Here is a 21,548-nt window from a genome sequence, read left to right as displayed (position 1 = left end):
AAACTTTTAGGGAGTCTTTAAAAGTCAGGAGGTATTCAATCAAGATTTTTAAAGAGTCATTAAAAGTCGGGTGGTATTCGATTAAGACTTTTAAAGAGTCTTTAAAAGTCATGCGGTATTCAAAAAGTTATGAACTTTTATAGACTTTTTAATTTTAGGACTTTTGTAGACTTTTCCTTCTCAAATATTAATAGTTGAAATCCAACCATCAACCCCAAGATTTCAAAATTTTCTTTCTACCAACGAATGTTTTCTCTCTCTATTTAACATCTATTATTTTTATATCCCTATTTAAACTTTATAAACCTTACACCTAAATTCAATAAATTATTTTTTCTTCATTATCCTATATTTTTTTCATACCTGAACTCTACTAATTTTTTCTCTCTCCTAAACCTTACCATCTTCCTCTCAAAATTAGAATAATATTATTTTTACTTCATTATTGCTTATTTATTTTGATTTTTTTTTTCTATCAACTTTCCCCCCTAACTTCTAAACTTTTTCTATGAATTTTCTACCATAACTTCTAAACTTTATCTAATTCTTCCTAAATACATGAACAAAAATAAAATTTTCATATATCAACGTCAAATTTTTACTATATGATTCATAATATACAAATAAATACTTATAAATTTTGATTTTTATTCTTTTTATGTTTATATTCGTAATATTTTTTTTTTCTTTTTTAACAACATGTTAGTACGAATAGCGAACTACTATTTGCAACAACAATTTGGGGCTGCAAACAGTAATAATATATAAGTAATTAGCATATAAGTCTCACCATGCTATGGATAAAAGTAATAATGTTGAGAATGTTGATGTGAGTGAAAAAAACTATATAATAAGAAGAATTTTATGATATATTATAAAATGTTTGGTAAAAAAATTATAAATGATAAGAATCGAAATCATTGAAAGTTTGTAATGGTGTATTCAATTTAGAATTTCAATGACTTTTGTAGACTTTTTTAACTAAAAAAAGTTGATAAAAGTTTATGAATGTTTTTTGTATAGACTTTTAAAGAGTCTTGCAATGTTTTAAAAAGTTTGAATGACTCTATGAAAGTCAATCAAAGTTTATTAAAATCTATCATTTTAAAAGTCTTTAAAAGTCTACAAAAGTCATGATTGAATACACCCCCCTAAGTACTAATAATTAGATTGTGCTTATTTCAATTCATCAAATGTTCAAGACCTTGACTTTTCAGTATAAGAAATATGTTTCATTCACTTCCTTGTGACTCTAACCAGCAAAGAACCGTAGTGAAATACACTAACCTAGCTAGGTTGTTCAGTTACCGTAATGAAGTAAACCAACCTTGATTGTTCATAAGTCATAACTGATCGACTCAAATCAAGAAGGTTAATATGTAACTCTCATGAAGAGTCTAACTTTGAACATCGTGGACCAAATTAGATGGAGTTGCTCATGTTTTGTTTTATATTATTTTTTTTAAGTGACAGGGAAACTCGTAGTCACTCCTCAAAGTATTTATGGAATGACAATATTATAGTCTTTTGCTTGATCTAGTTGTTATAACTCATAAATATAAGCAAGTAAATAACAAATATGTTCAAAGTACTCACAATTTAAGCAAATGACTAATAAAACATGTGTAAAGTACTCACAATATCTTGTTCAGATGCTCCGATCAGGTTCATGTTTTTAATTTGCCGGATGCATCCTCTAAATTTTGAAAGAGCTGCCATTATATTTTGCATGCGAGTTTGAAGAGATCTTCATGGTCGAATATTACCATTATTTGTTGGTAGCATTTGATGATACTCAATCCCGATACGAGTCCAAAATTGTTGTTGTGTATGATTCTTACCAATTCTAGGATCTTGGCTAATATCACAATACACACGACATAGAAGTTGATCTTCCTCGATTGAGTATGATGCAGTTTGGGTTGTGCGTGAGCTCGATATTTTGCAAAGAGAATGGAGAGGTGTTGCAAAATCAAAGAGGGGGGTTTGAGAATCCAAAGAGTGGTGGTTTTACTTTAGCAATCCAAGTGTAGTTGTAGACACAGAAAATTTGAAGCCGACAAGTGGACCGATTAAATTATTATCGAGCCCAATTTCAGGGTTGATCATTAATCCAATTTAATTAATTGGGCTATGATAATTAAATTAATTTAATTAGTCCAAGTAAATTTGATTTGGGCTATTGAATTAATTAATTAAATTAATTGGTCCAAGCCCATTTCATAATTGAATTATAATTATAATTATAATTTAAATATAATATGATTTTATTATATTTGAATTAGATAATTATAATTTAATTTGAATTTGAATTAGATGATAGAATAATGAACCTAGACTTGATTTTGGCAAGGTTCATTTTAGTATATAATTAATTAATTTAATTAAATAAATATTAGTGGAGTTTGTTGAGGGATTTTAGTTACAAACTTCACTATAAATAGAGCCTCAATTCCATTCTTCAAATCACACCTTAAATACATTGAGAACAACTTGAAGATTTGAGAGCTTAAAGGCATTGAAGAACGCTTGACAACTTGAAGGCTTGAAGATTTGAGAGCTCTTTTGAAGGCATTTGAAGATCTTGAAAAATTAAAGGCATTGAAGGCATTTTTTGCAGGTTTTAAAGATCTTGAAGCAACTTGAAGCCTTTTTATAGAGTTGATTGCTTCGGAGCTTGACGTTCGTTGTTGAAAGTCACGTCAATTGAATCCCGGATCTACGCCACTTGAATCTCGGAAGCTACGCTATTTGAATCCCGGAGGCACTTCAATAGATAATGTCAGTGAAGAATCAGAGGACTATACAGAGATTTTGTACCTACACCTTGAATTATACACACGCTGTACACGGAATTTTGTGAAATATATACAAAGTTGACTTTTTTGTGTTTACAATAGTATTTATAGATGAAAACAATCCTGATATCTTATTGTGATAAGATTTCATATCTTTCATTGGATTGTGTGTTTGTCAAGATTTGCATACCAATAAATGGTTAAGATTGTTGATATTTAATCTAACGGTTGAAAATAATCCTGATAAAGGTTGTGATAAGATTTCATATCTTTCATTGGATTGTGTGTTTGTAAGATTTGCATAACAATGAATGGATAAGATTTTTGATATGTAATCTAACGGTTGAAAACAATCCTTATATCCTTTTAGTGTAAAATTTGGACAGAGAAGCGTATTATGCACTTCGTAATGCATTGATTGAGCATATATAGAAACGATAGAGAAATTTTCAAATTTGGTCATATGACTATAGGGGCTTTGTTAATTTCAATATCTGACTTTCAAAAGTGTCAATTTAGTACCTTGACTATACAATTTTTATCAATTTTGGTCACTCCGGTCAAATTGCCGGTCAAATTTCGTCGAAAAATTTTAACAGTTAAAACACTGCTGGAAATTATGGAATTTTCGATCACCTGAAAGTGATCTTATATTAAGTCGAAAGCAAAAAGTAGTCGGAAATAGCAACAAAGGTTTTTCCGGATACCAAAAATGGTCGGAACAAGGCTTTCGACTTGATTTAAGATCATTTTCAGGTGGTCGAAAATTCCATAATTTCCATCAGTGAAATAATGAGGGTATTTTAGTCATTTCACATCTCTTCCTTCTTCTTCGGCGAATCCGTCGCAGCAGCACACCTTCCAAAGCATACTTAAACTCATTTGTCAAAGCCATCGCCGACGATTTATTAGAGTTCAAATGACCAAAATTTCAGATGAAAACATCTGGTCGTTTGTGTAAGGGGAGCTTGAGATACCGACGGACCTATAAATCTCGGAACTGCACTTCTCTTTGTGCTCGTCCAGCGCACCTCCTGCCAAAATTTCGTTTGAAAGCTTTTTCGGCCAAAAAAAAGGCTTGCTCGAAGAAGAAAGCGAAATGCTAAAAGTGATGTTGGTGCCTATTTATTCTAAAACTTCTCTATATCAACATTATGCTAAAATTGATGTTGAATAAATACTTATCTTTTTGGATAATGTTGAATAAATACTTTTCTTTTTGGATAATGTTGAAAGCATCGCATCGCACCTCATCATCGGATTCGCCGAAAAAGATGAATTCGCCGGAGAAGAAGGGAAGAGATGTGAAATGACTAAAATACCCTCATTATTTTAACTGTTAAAATTTTCCGACGAAATTTGGCCGGCAATTTGACCGAAGTGACCAAAATTGATAAAAATTACATAGTCAAGGTACTAAATTGACACTTTTGAAAGTCATGTGCTAAAATTAACAAAGCCCCTATAGTCATAGGACCAAAATTGAAATTTTCTTAGAAACGATATGTTAATTTTGAAAATTAAATGTAATAATTGTTATATGTTATATTATTTATGTTATATTATTATGGAATAAAAATGTTATTGGCATTACAATTAAATTTTATAATAAAAAAATTAAAGTTTTAATTTATGAGAAAACAAATTATTTTAGTGTAGAAATAGAATTTGGTGTCATGGGTTGGGGATGAATAAAATTTGGTGTAAGAATAGGCAAATTATATTGTGCACCGCGGTGCATAATTAATTATGCACCGCGCATCAAAACGATGTCATTTCATTTAATGAAAAGAAACAGAATCCGTTTTGCGCCGTTCCGCAAAAAATAACTTTGTTCTTCAGTTTCATTTTTCCAGTTCAACACAACTACAGTTTTATTTCGATATAACTACAGTTTCATTCAATATTTATACACTCAAATATGTGAAAATGTTATTTAATTTTATTTTATATACACTATAGTTTCATTAAAACACAACTACATGATCATTTCAATGCAATTACAGCTTCATTGTACAATATACACTCAAATATGTGAAATGTTATTCAGTTTCATTTTATATATACTGTAGTTTCATTTCATCACAACTACAGTATCATTTTGATATAACTGTAGTTTAATTTAATAATATAAAAATAATTCGTGAGGCAGTGTCAGTTTAGATACATTATAGTGTCACTCCGTTAACACTAAAAGCGCGCCGTTGCTTTACTTGAAGAAGCGACGCCGTTTGATGCTCGGTGTATAATTGATTATGTACCGTGGTCCATGATATAAAGACCTGTAAAAATTCGAGTGGAGATGGTCTAAAAGTAAATTCTTTCTTTTGCAAATAGTTTTCAATGGAACCTGTTTTTGGATGCTCCGTATGATCCGCCTGCTGCATATATATGCTTTCTTTTGCTTCGTCAAGGCATCATCAAAGTACTAGTAGTGATGGCAAACAAAGTGACATGGGGGCAAAGAGGCTGGGCCCACTTATCGGACGTCCGCTCGCGCTCGCCCTTAGTTCAGTGCATCACCAATTTCGTCTCCATGGATTTCATGGCCAACACCCTGTTATCCGCCGGAGCTTCCCCTGCAATGATCCACTCCGCAGACGAAATCCCGGAGTTCACTCCTAAGGTGCACGCGCTCTTGATAAACATGGGTACGCTCACTGCCGACTGGCTTCCGGCCATGAAATTGGCGGCGCAGGTGGCCAACCAAGCCGGGAAGCCCTGGGTGCTCGACCCCGTGGCCGCCGGCGCGTCCAGTTTCCGGTTAAATGCTTGTTTGGAGCTTTTGGGATTTAGACCCACAGTTGTTCGAGGAAATGCCTCTGAGATTCTTGCGCTTTCTAAAGGTTGCGTGGATTCTAATTCTAAGGTAAACCCTACAATATTTCCACTTAGTCCCTCGTAATTTGTTACCCTGTAAAAAACACCCATAAGAGTGTACTCCACTCCTAGAAATCTTGGAATATTGGAAGTTCTGCAAAATCATAAAGATTTTATTTTTACTACAACAAATGTGGGCATAGCATTTTGCATTTGTGATACAATGTTGTTAATTGTATTGATTTTGTTTCTTTGCATTCTTTCATCCTCTAGCTAAAATTTAGACGAACCTTACTAGAGCTTCATGCCTCCTTCACAGAATAATGGCTTTTAGACTAGATAGTTTGATCAATGCCAGTACTCATATACAAGTTGTCAAAGTTATTAGATTTCAAATCAAGGTTGACTCGTTTTCTGTAAAAGAGTGGGTTCCATAGTTGGATAATGAAGAATTGCCTCAAACATGAATGTATTGGTCAATGTATGTTACCAAGTATTAATTATTATGATGGTTGATCATTTTCTTGTTAAGAATAGGACTTAATGAACAAATCCAGCATTATGCTATGTTATTTTACCTCTACGGGGAGATTGAGGGATTAGCTTTTGGGCATTCCAATTCCCCTATATCCCACCTTTATTTCTTGTGTATTGAGTGATCAACTATGAAAACAATATCATGCTATCTTCAAGTGAATGAATTGAAGCATTTATTCGACTCATTTCTTTTAGTTTGACTTCTCTTAAGGGTGTTGACAGCATTCATGGTTCAACGGATGCTGTAGAAGCAGCTAAATCTCTGGCTCGATTAACTGGAAGTATAGTTGCCGTTTCTGGAGCTACTGACTTTGTCACAGATGGCCAAAGGGTTATTGGCGTACAAAATGGCGTACCTATGCTGCAAAAAATAACTGCAACCGGATGCTCTGTGACAGCTCTCGTAGCCGCCTTTGTTTCAGTTGATCCATCACATGCTTTGGAAGCCACGGTTTCCGCCCTTTCCATCTTTGGGATTGCTGGTGAGGCGGGGATGGAGACCGCTAAAGGTCCAGCTTCACTGCGTACAAACTTGATTGATTCACTTCACAGTCTAGATGAAGATACCGTGCTTTCTCGGATCAGCATTATCAGCTTTTAAGTCTTGGGGGATGCTACTTGAATGTGTTTAGAATTTAGAGTTGCCTCAAATTAGCCCAACCGAGGTTCAGCTTGATTAGTCGCACCAGAACAATATAGAGAAATTTGTGTTTAGAACTTGTCTACAAATATAAATGCATTCTCGCAATAATATGGGGATTTTTCTTGCCTATAATCTGCCACTCAGGAACCAACTGAACTACCCGTGTGGGTAATATGGGAATTTTTCTTCATATTCATAGATGAGGAGAGATGAAAAATACAAAATATTTGAATGGACAGACAGATAAAAACACACAGATGAAGATGAATAGTTATCACACAAAACGACCCAGAATTCTTATGTGTTTGTTTCTTTGTACAGATGAACCATCTCAGTAGGTAAGATGGACAGCCATCCTCAGCAGTGTCTGTGCACCATCTGTGATGTGCTGACCGGCCGGAATGAGTGATCTGAGCTCCGCAAACCCACAGGCATTCTTGAACTTGCCAGTGCCACCGGTCACCGTGAGCCGAGACATTGTGCTTCCTATCTTGTACACTCCAAAGAAGTTAAGGCTGTCGCCATATTCGCCTCCTTCAAACATGGCGGTGAACGCCATCATCTGTGTGCTGCCATCGGCCGAGCTGGAGACGTAAATCCCTTGAGCTTTGCCAATGGTTTGTGTGTTCAACTCCGGGGTGTTTGTCAAGATATCATCAATCACAGTTATGGTCCCAAAACCAAGCCCCAATCCATCAGGTCCAAGCTGGGTTGCAATGTTGTTGTTATTGCCATTGTTGGTCACCCCTGTAAATGCCGTCCCTGCCAGCCCGGTTCCCAGAGGAATCCCGTTTATATTGAGTGTCGGGATGGCGCCATTCGCATTGGGAATGGCCACCGCGTCCTCGGGAGGCTGGAAACCAAGCGGCTTCGCAAACGGAACTTGGCTGCTGTAGATGCTCCCCAGCAACCCGGTGATCGGCCGCGCTGTTGGGTTGTTGCCGCCGAGGATGTCGTGCATGTACATCTCAAGAACAGGCGGCTCTCCGGCCGCCGCCTCGGGGTTGGCTACTCCTGCCACCATGGCTGCCACATTCATGGCTGCAAACACCATTGCCAGGAAAATGGGTGATGAAGATTTCTTCAACATCTTGAAACCCAACAATCTGCAAAAAGACACTGATGTTTTTCTATGTTGTATTGAATCAGATGTTCTTGTTCTTGATGGAATGATCTTGAAATTGTCAGTTTATATAGTAGAAAGATAATAATAAGCAAAAGAGATGGAGTTGTTGGGGGATTCCAATATGGTGCAGTTGAAGTTCCCATAAAGTGTTTCTGGTACAACCAAAACAAACATAGTTTTATTTCATTGAATATGGGAAGTTTATTCTGAATTTCCTATAATTAAAAGAGTCCAAACATTCATCTGGATAACTGCATCACCTTTACAACAAACCAAGAAAGAATGGCAAAAAAAAAAAAAAAAAAGTTTATTGCAACTTCAAACCATATTAACCAAAATTAGAAATGGTATTCATTGCAATAATGGTTTATCCAAGAAGAACATTTATTGTGATGAATATCGTTTGTAATTTCGGTGAACATGACTAATCACTGCAATGAATATCAAAACTCATTCTGAAGCTAGGTTTTCAACTTCCAGCCCAGGCTGCTCTTCATGATCCATGACTTTGATTGGTCTGATTGTGGGGTACATCAACTTCCACACTGCAATTAATGGAAGCCAAAAAAAAGAAAAAAAAATTAACTTTTGTTTTATTTTGCATATGAATATCTTAGCCTGGAAAATGTTATTTGTACCAAATCTTATATATTTGATATGATGATGCGAACTTAGTTGACCCGATCTTCTCTTTACACTCTGACTAAAATAATATTTTAGAACAGTTTATTAGGCTAGGTGACTTACAATATAGAGCTGCAGCAAACCACTCATTAACAATCTTGACCCAAGTGCTAGCCCACCCAACATCTATGCTCCATCTGTTGTTTATAGAGTAAGAAAATCTTGATTAGATCACCATAACTTCTGCTAGGAAATAAATATAAACATGCTTGTTAAACGTCGCAGGACGGGATAGGGTGCATCCGTCTTTTGAAAAGTCGGTGCTCTAATTTTGTTCTGTCATGTCAAACGAGACTAAAATTTGGTCTAACGAGCATTTTCCAGTAACAAAAAGTTTGTATAATAAAATGGCAGCTGTGAGGAGGTGAATATGGTTGTTACTTTCTGGGTAAACTGTCAAGATTCCAACTGATGAAGAGCATTGCAAAATACATGGCCCCCAAGGAGAACACCAAGTGGAAGAAGCCATACTTGTAGGGAATATCATCCTCCATCTCTGCTTTCCCTTTACGAAACTGAAACCACAAATCAAATGGGCTTTATTTTTCTGTCTCGATGGTTTATGTCGTGATTGTTGAACATATAATATGTACAATATAAATATATAGTCTCACTAACTAAATACATCCTTCAATTTGGTATCAGAGCTAAAAGATCAGATGATTGCCGATACCTTTTCTCAAGGTTTAAGGATGTCTAACCTGAAATGTCTTGGAATCAATGCCAGTGGAGAATGTAGCCATGACTACTGCAACTATAGCTATAAGAAACCCCTGAAAAGCAATGGCAAAAACTATCAACATTGCTCCCAACAACATTAAAATGAATGAAGCTCAAAAGCATCCTATCTGATACATCCCGAGAGTGTGCACTGGATAAATCCCGCCTTGTAACCCTAGCTGACAAAAGACCACAAGGAGGTAAACTAGCCTAAGTTGCGCATAGATAACCGGTTCAAACCAAGAAGGCCAATAAGCCATTCCTGGGAGTCGAGCTTATAACTTTATGGTTACTAAGTCAACTGTCTGACCAACTTGGATGGGGTAGCCCCGCCTATTTGGTAACACAGAAAGTCATGAATGCTTACAATGACAGTAGTCCAACCACCTCCTCCAGTGTTCTTATTCTGGGGGCTGCATTTTGCCATCCCCGGCTCGCTGCACAAACAACATTCATCGCTAAAACATTACATTTTTCAATTGAAACATACATGTATATATATATATGATCGTGTTGTAAACACGAATCTAACCTTCTTATCGCGCTCCAACAGAGGAATACGAGGTAAGAAGCCATAATCCCGGAAGACAACAGACCTCTATTCACCTGTCCTAAGCACAACACAATTGTTCGTCACAAAATTCAACCATAGAACTGAAATTCCAGCATAGATCGAAAGGCGAAAAAGACCATAAACAAAAACCGTACCTTATAGTGCAACGATACGACCATCATTACAACGAGCAGAAGTGCGGTCCAAGAGATGAAGAATATGTTCAACGAGCACGATGATTTGGAGGCATAAAGCATGTACATTACAGCTATCCCACAGACGGAAGAAATGTAGAATACTGTCGACATGAATAACCCAACCGAGCAGCTGTTTTCAGAGAACGACAATGAAATATAAACGAGACATCATCGGACTGCATAACATAGGTCAGGTCATACATTTGTACATACATAATATGCTGAAGTTCATGGTATGTAGGTCTTAGAAAACGACCATATATCCATAAGAAAATAAGACCTACTAAGGATCGTAATGTGCAACCTTTGCTTCTTTGTTTCATCGGGCATCCAGTAGCTATTCCACCATGTAATGAACTCGATGACGCTAACAAGTTGAAGGACAAGAAAAACCCTGCACCAAATAAGACATCGCAGATTTGGATAAAACATTAATTGTTCATTCTAGTCTTTCTAGGCTACAAAAGGGCACAACGTGTGACACTGTCCGAGGAAATTGACTAGGAAAGCTTGTAAATTTCTAGGTAGTATAGAACCGGGATGAATACAAGATTACCCTGCACCAACACGAGCAAGTTCACCTGCATAGACAATTAGACAGTAATTTACTTTTAACTCAACAGTAAATTTTATGGAGCAAGATTAAAGCTAAGTGGAACTGTAATTGTGGGCATATATACCGTATAATTGGATGTAGTCCGAGGGGATAAAGAATGGAACTGTGAGACATACGATTAATATAACAACCTTAAGAACCCACCACCCAGAATGCCATGCATTTCGAGCTTCGCACAGTTTTCTTGTGTAACATGTCGAAAGAAACATGGCGAAGAAGAATATCTGAATTGTGTGTCAAGGATCAAGCTAGAACTATGCAGACAAGCAATTATATGGCATTAAGGGTGAAATTCAAATAATGAAAGAGGGTGTTGAGCATATAACCATTAATGTGCAATCCAACTATCAGCTTAAGCTTTTAGTTGAGATGGAGCACATACTTCAATTGAGGGAATTGAAATTTCTCTTAATTCTAACGGGCAAAAGATACAAAGCATCCTAAGCTCACGCGAAGAACTCCCATTGTGTGAAAACATTTGGCTCCCTCGATTCCACAAGCTCTAGAATCTGCAGCAAAAACCACTATGAATAACAAGATTCCCAGGTTAAATTGCAGAAAGAAGTTTTAATTTGCTCACAATGAATCACGGGGATAAAGCGTTCTCCATAGTCACGAATGAACCAGGCTACAAGATTCGTAATCAAGAATATAATGCCATAAGAATAGCGGGCTCGTAAGGACTTCTTGCTTTTTGCTTTATACTCAGCTCTCTTCTGCTGCCATAATCCCAATCGATTCTCATTGCCAACCACCTCGACTTCTGCTACATTATTAGCTTCAACCTTTTCGCCCGTAGACTCAACCATCCTGTAGGTTTTTGTAAATTAAAAGTTAACCATTTAGCCTGACACTACAATGGATGTTTTCCTAGGATAATGCCATTCATTGTGGTCATACCCGAACTAAAAAGGTAAGAATTTCGATTTAAAAACTCAATCTAGTATGACTTATGAATGATTCTTGAACTGGTCTAAAAAAATGACATAATTAAGCTGGGAATTGTGAATTTTGTTCATCAACCCCCAACCACCAAGCAAGAATCAGTTTCATTTTAGCAGATAACACAAAGTACAAGAAACCAGAACGACGATATGCATAATAATATAGGGAAAGAGAACACCATTCTCAAAACCTAAGAATTAAGAAATACATTGTTTGATTTTCAAAGGATAAAGTGGTTTGGTTAAACTTCTAAACGTGTGTAATTAACCAAAACAAGTTTCTTTCATCGTACATTGTCTGAAACAGGGACAACCTCAGATCAGAACCCACAAAAAAGACATGAATTCTGAAGTGTGAAGCCTCCCCAGTCCAAAATTAAATATTCTGCAAAATTAAAGTAACAAAACTGAGAATGCTATCAAAGAAAGGTGAGAAATTCAGTTCAGAATGACATTAATGGCAGCAGAAAAGAAGTGTGAAAAGGGAAGAGAGTAAAGTCTTTACCTTAGCTTTGATAATATTTTCTTGCTGGTTGGTTGCCACTCTTCAAGTCTTCAGCAAGAAGTGAATGAAAGCTGTTCTATATTTAGTCTTATACAGGGTGTCACTTTTGAAAAATTAAACAGAAATAGTAAATAAAAAAATGATGAAAATTGTAATTAAGAATGCATGCATACTCATAAAATGAACATGACTAATTAACCCTTGCCTTGTTTACATGGTATGATGATCAAAGAATAAGCCGTAAACAACCTCACAAATAACACTAATGATGTAATTAAGGATATATATCCTTCATAGGCTTATAGTGGCATCAACTTGAAATTTTAGATAAAAAAAATTTTCGCTTCTTTATTTTCTAGGTTTGTTTACGAGGTAAGCTGTATAATTATATGTAAACATACTTATTACTTATTTAAAAATAAAATTTAATATTTTCAAGTGTATAAAAAATTCTTGAGTGTCTAGTTTACTAAAACATTATAATTTCATTAAAAAATAAAGAATTAAGTGATGGGTATGCTTAGATGTTAGCTTTTATTTCAATTTTTAATTCTTTAACTACAATGAGATTTTCAAATAATTAACTTTAAAAATGTTCTGCTTCTAGCTCAAAGTATCAACAATACCCTTAAATAGGTAAAATTTGTTGAGAATTTCACAAAGTACATTTTAATATTTGAACTAAAAAGTAATTTTTTTTCTAAATAAAGATTAAAAGTGAAATATCGATTTAACCAAAAACGAAAACAAAACTATAACAAAGAGAATAAACTTAATTTGGATGAAATTAGTGTTAGTATTAATAATTGCATGTTAAATCTTCAATGTCAATTTCTTGGCATGTTAAATCAACTTTTTTTTTTTTTTTTGGATATGATTGATAAGCTTAGTTTCTTGTCTTGAATGATAAGAAATAAAGAGAATTTCTCCCCAAATAAAAAATAAAAAAAATAAAGATGAATGCATATTTTTGTTGGTAGAAAGACTTTAAAGTGAAAGACAAATAGAGAAGACAAGAAAGTAGGTTAGGCTAAGAGTGTAGATTTGACCACATTAACATGCCCTTAATCTTTCCACTATTTTTGGATTTTTTTTTTTTTTTTTTTTTTTTTTGTTGTTGTAATAATTGGTGGGGTCCATGTCACGCGGCATAGGAATTCTTCAATTCCCTCCATTCTCCTAGCCGTTACACACTTACACGTCGGGCGGTGCTCGAGACTATATAATAATAATAATAATAATAATAATAATAATAATAATAATAATATAAGCCAACATATGTTGTTAGTGATTAATGGTGACTATTTTTAATTGGGTTAAAATACAAAATGACAGGTTTAGTTAACGTGAAGTATTAAAAATTAGTACATTAAAATTTATAATGAAGCGTTTAATGTGTCAAATAATACATAGTCATGTGTGGTTAGTAAATATTACTACGTATTAATTTAATATTTTATAGGGAATAAGTTCAAGTATTATTATTTGCTTAAGATCGAGCAACATAATAATAATAATTATAATTTGATGTTAAAAGTCAGTTTTGAGTATCATTTAAAAATCAGAATTGCTATTTATATTAATTAGGGTTTTTCAATAATGTGAGGTGACACTTCGCTTTTAGTGTGTTGTGGTAACGTCTCCATACGTAAGCATTAAATGTCATTTAATGATGTCTAATGTCAAACCAGATAGATTTTGACTACTAGGTTTAAACTACTACTTGGACTAGCTACTTGACTAGACTCATGAATATCTATTGGATTGCAATTATTCAACAACGTTGATACCCTAAATTCCATAACAAAAATTTGAAATTTAAGTATTGTCACAATGTATAAATGTTTACATTTTTCGACAGTAAGTCTTTTAAATAAATAAATAATGATATAAATTTTAAACAGTGGCAATATAGAATAACATAGGTGCGTATAGATTATTATAAAATTAAGACTCTATAATAATATAAGTGCAAATATAGATTATATTATAATATAATTTTATAAAAGCCGAATAAAATGTGTTTAATGGTTAGTTTGAATTATGTTAAAATAATTGATAAAATAGTGAAAATAAAATAGTTGAGAAAAAAAATAAGAAACTAATACAGTTATAACAATAGTGATTTGTCTCAAAAATAAAAAAGAATAACTTTATAACTATAAAATATAAAATACTTTTAAATGGAAAAAATTAAGATATAAGTCGCATGCAATCTTTTTTTTTGTTTTTTTGTTTTTTTGTTTTTTTTAGTACGACTCTGTTATAATATAGTAGGAGATCAAACACATGACCTCCTATTTATGAGAGTCATTTCATACCACTAGACCACAAGATCATTGAAATATATAATTATATAATCAAGATGGTTGCAGTAGGCGCAAGGCGTTAGTCGGACGGTAGAGTAGCGCCTAGACGGTCTAGGTGGGCGCCTATGCGGCTAACTAAAATAAGAAAATAGTGCACGTGTGTGTGTGTGTGTGTGTGTGTGTGTGTGTGTGTGTGTGTGTATAATAATAATAATAATAATAATAATAATAATAATAATAATAATAATAAAATTTAGTAAGGACGGGCCGACCGGGTTAACTCGGCTAACCCGACTAAAATTGACGAGTTAACTCGACCGAGTTAGGCGCTAGGCGGCTGAGTCAGCCATGTTAGGCGCTAGACGGGCGTCTAGGACGCCGATCGCTTAGGCGGACGTCTAGGAGGAAAATTGCCACGATAGGGCCTAGGCGAGTGCCTAGACCAATTTTTGCAAGAGTGATAATCAATAAACATGCTCAGGCTATCCCCAATAAGAAGAGAGAGGAGAGAGGAGAGAGGAGAAAGAGGGTTAGGGTTCTTATGTTATTTGGGGGATTTTGTCAGGTTTTGAGGATTTTAGGGGGTTTGGGGGGGGGGGGGGGGGTGGGGGTTGGTTTCAATTTTTTATTTTGTTATTTATTTATTTTTTTCCTTTTTACCAATTTCTTTTTCTTAATCACACTTGTAAAATCTCCTCAAAATCCTATCACTATTGAAGATGCCCTCATACGTTTATTCTTAACCACACACATGACACAATCATGATTGCATTACGTACATAAGCTGCAAACAATTAAATACTCATATATGTAGCTTTATTTTTGTTAAACATTATATTTATTTAACAAAATCTTGTCCTAAATACTCTTGAAAAGTGATTGTGAGTTTTCTATAATCCGAAAAGAAAAATCTTGTCCCAAATTGGAGATGGTATGGCTCTTGAATTGATCCATAGAGTTGGAGCATTAATTTCGACAAATTATATTGTCGACTATGGTTCATATTATAAAATTTGAGCATTTTATTTAATTTTCATATATTACATAATAACAAGTTTTTTGTCCGAACTTGCTGATGGGTATTTATTTACTCATGAATAAGTAAATGAATGACAGATACAGAATTAGTAGTACTTAAAAAAAAAAAAAGTAAATGAATGAAATTCTCAATGTATGTCCAACATCAATGAAAAATAATAAAAATAAATCATATTCAAACAAAAGCATTTTTTTTTTTTAATTATCAGACCACATAATCTCACAAAGACTAATCTTGTCTGTGTCGAATAGAACTTCAAATGATATACAAGTAATTAGGTATGGTATGATTGGGTTTAGTTGTGTCCTTTAGAGTGACTCAGTATGAAATGTAAGAAGGAAGTGAAGTGTGGAGGGGACATTAATGGATTTGGTGAATTTTGGAAGGAATATTTATTGGCTAGCTTATCAATTTGAGGATTAAAAGCTCTAGATAAATAATTGAGAAGTTTACTAAAATATATGATTGATGAACAAATTGCCAGCCAGCATTTGTCTATAGGAATTAAATCATACCCGTCATTTCATTTAGAAAAAAATTCAACTAAAATATATTTGAACTCTATTCCACCTAACCTTGTTTAAATTCTCACAACTAAGCAATCTTTTCATGTACATGGTAAGGAAATCTTAATGAGCAAGTCTAAGAAGGTTGTCTCATGGCACTAATGTGACACTCAAAGTCCAAAAAAAATTCAATAAGTAGTTTTAGGAAGTAATTTCTTAATCAAAACTCATAAGTTTTAATTTAATGTCTCGTGAAATACCATTAAGCTATGACATCCTTTTAAATTTGTAAAATAAAAATAAATAAATAAATAAAAATGAAGGTGATTACAAGTAGTTGATCTTTACTCTTCATTAAGGATAAATAATTTTTTTTCATCTTCAATGTTCGAAGACAAAGGGACTTTTCTCACTTTCTTTGTCTCTAATAACTGGAGACGAAAAGACCTTTTATGCTTCCCATCTCCAAATTGGAGATGAAGTTGCCTTCGTTATCTCCACTCTTCATCTCTAGATTAGAGACGAAGGGACGAGAAGTTTCCTCTTTGTCTGATATCGAGATCAAGAAGGGAAAGATAATTGGCGAAGACTTATTACTTATCTAGATAAATTTGATACATAAATGTCATGTCAGCCTTAAGAGTATTATAGATGACACATTACTATTTTTTTAATAAGTAATTTACTAAAATAGTTTGATTATATGCTAGTTTGAAAATGTACATAGAAAGTTCAAAAGTCTATATGATTCCCATCAATTTTCTTTTGAGAAAAAGGTTAAATAAGTCTCATCAATTAAACCCTTGAATTTTCAAAAGTTGCAATAGAACACTCTAACTTGTCATTTTGTTGCATCCACGTACATTAACCAGTTACCCTCCAGTAATTAAGGTTCCAATGAAAAAATTGGTGAATGTCGCTAGTTGCCTCTTCACTGAAAGAAGGCGACTAGCGTTGCCTTCTACAGAATAAGGTGACGATCGCGGTCTTCTTCCTCATTTGAAGAAGGCAACCTCCTTGTAAGGCACATACAATGGTTGGAACGCCCTCCTACATGCTTTAAGGATAACCGCAGACAAAATCTACGTCATCTTTGTAAGACTTATACAGAGTGTTGAAGAAAAATGGAGTTGATGGGCGCAAGAAATTCTTGATGTGTTGTTTAAGTGCATCAATGTCTTTCCAAAAGGGTCTTTTGGATAGGGAGCCAATCTGGCCCTTGCCCAGTCCAACCTTTCACCTTGGTCCAACATGCCACCATAGTTCGATTGGTGGAGCACACTCACCCGGGTAGAGAGGTTGATTTTTGGTATTTGCGTTATTGGTTCATGGGAAGTTTAGCCGTTTGGCCTATTGGTTGGTTTAGGGCATGGGCAGTTAGCACTTAGTAATCTTTCGGCGGAACGTGATAACTGACAGAGGAACGTGTATGGTTGTGGTTTGATGGCCATCTTGACCTACTGTTCTTCCCTAGTCTCTACTCCCAATCCTAGCCACAATATGAGGTGGGGAGTAGTTATTATGATTTTCGATCCTGTGACCTTCAAGGAGAGCCACAGAAGTGACATATGAGCACAAGGTGCTTGGCGTTGTTGTTGTTGTTGTTGTTGTTGTAAGTATTATTCTAAATAAAAATACTAAAATAGTAAGTGTGTATTGTTGATATATCGGGTAATAGGTTCGTATAATCATATAAATACAATAATTCTAGCATGTTAAACATGCTTATATATATTATTTTAATAGATTAACTTGTTAAGAATTGAAACTAAGTACTGTGTCATTATCGTATCAATCCATTAACAACTTGAGACACAATCAAATTAAACTTGAACCGTTATATTCATATATAATTTCATGTTGTGTAAAAAATTGTTAACTCTAAATGTGACATGTAATCATTAGACCATGGACCATGATCCACATTGAATGCCAAATGGCCCATAATAATGGTATATTAATTTCTTTTTATTTTTTTAAAAACAACATCGGGGTGGCCGCCGGCCACCCCCTCCTCCTTTGTCTCCAACTGGAGACGAAGACTGATCTCTTCGTCTCCGATTGGAAGCGAAGACAACTCCTTCATCTTCGGCGGAGACGAAGGAACGGGGGTGGCGTGAGAAATGTCCTTCGTCTTACTACATCCCCTCCCCCCTCCCCCCCCGCCTCCTTTGTCTTCGCCGGAGACGAAGGAGGAGGGGGAAGGGGTGGTCGCCTTATTATTATTATTATTTTTATTTTTTAAAGTTTAATTTAATTTTAATTTTAAAGTTTTTTATTAAAAATTATTTAAACTCACATTCCACGTAAGCAGTTAACCGGTTAAAATTGTTAGTAACTTGTTATCAGGTGCAATTGCATACATTTGGAGGAGTTTTTTGCAGTTTTGGTCCCACGACTATAGTGTCACTAACAACTTTGATCCACGACTTTTAAAACTTGTAGAATTGGTCCACGACTATTACTTCCTTAGCAAAAATAGTCTTCGGCAAACTCTCCGTCAATTGTTCGCCGATTTTTTTTTATATCTTTTTTTCACAAGGGTATAATGGTCTTTTCATTTACCTAAGCTAATGACCTAAATAATAATAATAATAATAATAAACTTAATCTGCTCAGAATGAGGGTGAAAGTGTATTGTGTGCGCGTAATCTGAGCAGATTAAGTTTATTATTATTATTATTATTATTATTATTATTATTTTGGTCATTAGTTTAGGTAAATAAAAAGACCATTATACTCTTGTGAAAAAAAGAAGAAAAAAAAAATTTGGCGAACAATTGACGGAGAGTTCGTCGGAAGGACTATTTTTACTAAGAAAGTAATAGTCGTGGACTAATTCTGCAAATTTTAAAAGTCATAGATCAAAATTGTTATTGACACTATTGTCGTGGGACCAAAACCGCAAAAAATTCACATTTGAAGTGTTCAGACTGAATTGTACTTTTTTTTATTTATTTAATGACCTATCAGGGTTCAATTTAGATCTTATTCGGTTAAAGTACCTACGAGGTCCCTGTACTATAGCGTTTTGTTCAATTTAGTCTTTATACTTTTATTTTGTTCAATTTAGTCCCTATACTTTCAAAATTAGTGCAATTAAGGACAATAGTCAACGATGTTAATATTATCGTTAACTTAGGTTACGTGGCACTGATGATATTTATATTCCTACTCATATATTACTTTATAAATATTTAAAATCTATCATTTTTACCACCAATATATTAAATTAGTATGTCCAAAATAAATAATTACGACCATGTTCGTAATGAGATTTAGACAATTGTTCTTAGTTTTACCACTTTTTAAAGTAGAGGGACTAAATTGAACAAAATAAAGATACAAGGACTAAATTAAACAAAACATTATAGTACAGGGACTTCATAGTTACTTTAACCATTTTATTCCTATTCAATTCCCTGTTTAATCGATTCGGGTCATCTTCCTTCTTTTCCGATTTCCAGTTTAGTTTCATCTGAATTCTGAAGTCCGAACTCCTTGGCTACTTGTTTAATCCATTTCTCCTCTGTTGCTAAGCTGAGCTCCGGCATTGAGAAACCCTAGCAAATATGACGGAGGCAATGATAAGGAAGAAGCCTGGCATGGCCAGCGTGAAGGACATGCCGCTTCTTCAGGATGGTCCGCCGCCTGGAGGTTTCGCTCCGGTCCGTTTCGCCCGCCGGATCCCCAACACCGGCCCTAGCGCCATGGCCATTTTCCTCACCGCTTTGGGCGTCTTCTCTTGGGGCATGTATCAGGTGGGCCAGGGCAATAAGAAACGCAGGTGCCCTAGCCCTACTCAAATATTTTCCCTTGTATCTCTATGTGTTTGCATTTAAAAAATTGGATCTTTGATTTGATTACAATTCCGAGGATATTTATTGAATATCGTAGTCAATTACTGCGCATAAATTACACTGAATCTTAAGCCGAACTCTAGAGACACCGAGATTATATGCACCTTTGTTAGTTATTATTAGGATAATATGAGGTGAAAAGCTATAATTTTTAATTGAAATTCTCTGTTATTAATTGGTAATTAATGAATTTATGAGGATTTGAGTTTTAGGGTTATGTTGGTTTAGTGTTAAATGAATTGAAAGATAGACTGGAATATATCAATGGTATTCCGAGTTCAAATTTGTTCATGCTTTTAAATTCTGATTCTGACAATGATGATGGTTTGAAATAAAAACAATTGATGTGGCAATAGCAGTGCCACCTTGATGTTAATGTCAAAGAATAGATGAAATTTGAGTGTGATATTGAGTTTACTGTTAAATATGAAATTGTTAGCTTGCAATAAAGGATAATGGTGACAACAGAAATGCCTTCTTGCCATAAGGTCCAAAAATAGATGAAATGAAATATGGAGTGTGTGTTTTGCATTTGGATATGAAATTGTCAATAAAGGACAGAGGCAGCAATTGTTTGAGAGATAGGACTAAATGGCCATTACTAAAGATAACAACGTGTGGCCTTTACAGAACTCTAATGGCCATTAGAGTTCATAGAAAGTAGGAATATTCTAGGATGTACAGTAACTATTTTCTCATCACATATATCCTTAATCCTCAAAGATGAGAAGCTGGGTATATATATCTGATAGAGTATACCATGATTTTGACATTCTGCAGGGTAATAAAGGAAGAAAAATATGCTGCTCGTAGGGCTATCTTGCCTATGCTACAAGCTGAAGAGGATGAAAGGTTAGCAACTTGTACTTTTCGTTACCCTCTAGCCTTACAAGGTTACATTTTTCTTCTTTTCTCAAAGCTGCTTGCTTTTTATAGATTTGTCAAAGAATGGAGGAAGTATCTAGAGGAAGAGGCTAGAATTATGAAAGATGTGCCTGGCTGGAAAGTTGGCGAGAGTGTGTACAACTCTGGAAGATGGATGCCCCCAGCAACCGGGGAGCTTCGACCTGATGTCTGGTAAGGTCTACAGATGCACTGTTGGTTATAGCAGTGAAAGCATTTTTTTTTTTTTTTTTTTTTTTCCGATTATTGCAGTCTTCACTGCACTTGGTTGCGCCCTGCGCTTTTCTCGGTGTAATAATGTACCTTAAAGGCTTTCTTTAATGCATAACATTGATACATACTGGATTATATCTTCTTTTCAACATGATTTAGTTTGCTTTTCTCCACATGGGAAATCACTTTTACTTGGTGACCATTGTTTGATCTGGTAATCATTGAACAGCAGAATTGTCCTTACCTATTTGTTGTCACTTTATCACCCTTTGCTTTTTATAAAGAACTGAACAAATCTATGAATATTGATATTGGTTGGTAAATTGACACATTGTATAATCATGGCTAGATCACAAAGTGTGATGAGATCTAATAAGTTGGGGCAAACTGTATTAAATACAACTCATGATTAAAACTACACTCTTGAATGAATGTGAAAGGAGAGAGTTAACCCAGGATTTTCACCATTAGACACAATGACTAATCTCTTACTTCATACCAAAGAACAAATGTTCGATCCCGGGATGAATCACTTCTACTCAACCACACTCCCAGATTATGGCAACTTCCCCTCT

The 21,548-nt window shown here is 34.7% G+C and overlaps 4 protein-coding genes across 9 annotated transcripts; 2 read left to right on the top strand and 2 right to left on the bottom strand.

The window, feature by feature from the left end:
- The first annotated feature begins 5,151 nt into the window (after window positions 1-5,151).
- On the top strand, window positions 5,152-6,927 carry LOC109176531 (hydroxyethylthiazole kinase). 2 transcript variants are annotated; one of them, XM_019325994.1, is made up of 3 exons: window positions 5,152-5,667; window positions 6,367-6,761; window positions 6,819-6,927. In XM_019325994.1, exons 1-2 carry the CDS (start codon window positions 5,236-5,238, stop codon window positions 6,754-6,756), a joined length of 822 nt encoding a protein of 273 aa, XP_019181539.1. In that variant the 5' UTR covers window positions 5,152-5,235; the 3' UTR covers window positions 6,757-6,761; window positions 6,819-6,927. The 2 variants fall into 2 exon arrangements, with proteins under 2 accessions (XP_019181539.1, XP_019181538.1); XM_019325993.1 differs by having other exon boundaries at window positions 5,153-5,667; window positions 6,367-6,927.
- Window positions 6,928-6,934: 7 nt separating this feature from the next.
- LOC109176532 (dirigent protein 16-like) lies at window positions 6,935-7,998 on the bottom strand. Its single transcript, XM_019325995.1, has 2 exons — window positions 7,120-7,998; window positions 6,935-7,002 (listed from the first exon to the last, which is right to left on the bottom strand). The coding sequence occupies exon 1, from the start codon at window positions 7,886-7,888 to the stop codon at window positions 7,130-7,132; it is 759 nt and encodes a 252-aa protein (XP_019181540.1). The 5' UTR covers window positions 7,889-7,998; the 3' UTR covers window positions 6,935-7,002; window positions 7,120-7,129.
- Window positions 7,999-8,080: 82 nt separating this feature from the next.
- LOC109176530 (probable serine incorporator) lies at window positions 8,081-12,228 on the bottom strand. 5 transcript variants are annotated; one of them, XM_019325989.1, is made up of 14 exons: window positions 12,144-12,228; window positions 11,932-12,023; window positions 11,275-11,504; window positions 11,127-11,203; window positions 10,759-10,918; window positions 10,635-10,659; window positions 10,359-10,472; window positions 10,037-10,208; window positions 9,861-9,934; window positions 9,696-9,765; window positions 9,310-9,381; window positions 8,990-9,123; window positions 8,672-8,745; window positions 8,081-8,469 (listed from the first exon to the last, which is right to left on the bottom strand). In XM_019325989.1, coding segments are annotated over exons 2-14 (1,299 nt in total). In that variant the 5' UTR covers window positions 11,934-12,023; window positions 12,144-12,228; the 3' UTR covers window positions 8,081-8,374. The 5 variants fall into 5 exon arrangements, with proteins under 5 accessions (XP_019181534.1, XP_019181536.1, XP_019181533.1 ...); XM_019325991.1 differs by having other exon boundaries at window positions 11,953-12,023; XM_019325988.1 differs by having other exon boundaries at window positions 11,932-12,025; window positions 12,151-12,186.
- A 7,182-nt stretch (window positions 12,229-19,410) lies between these two features.
- Window positions 19,411-21,146, top strand: LOC109176506 (NADH dehydrogenase [ubiquinone] 1 alpha subcomplex subunit 13-B). Its single transcript, XM_019325954.1, has 3 exons — window positions 19,411-19,784; window positions 20,638-20,709; window positions 20,794-21,146. The coding sequence occupies exons 1-3, from the start codon at window positions 19,570-19,572 to the stop codon at window positions 20,936-20,938; spliced, it is 432 nt and encodes a 143-aa protein (XP_019181499.1). The 5' UTR covers window positions 19,411-19,569; the 3' UTR covers window positions 20,939-21,146.
- Window positions 21,147-21,548: the final 402 nt, after the last annotated feature.

Source organism: Ipomoea nil, unplaced genomic scaffold, assembly GCF_001879475.1.
Source record: "Ipomoea nil cultivar Tokyo-kokei standard unplaced genomic scaffold, Asagao_1.1 scaffold0706, whole genome shotgun sequence".
In the NCBI taxonomy this organism is placed as follows: Eukaryota; Viridiplantae; Streptophyta; class Magnoliopsida; order Solanales; family Convolvulaceae; genus Ipomoea; species Ipomoea nil.
Note: the sequence above shows the minus strand (reverse complement) of the source record. Positions and strands in the feature narration are given on the sequence as shown.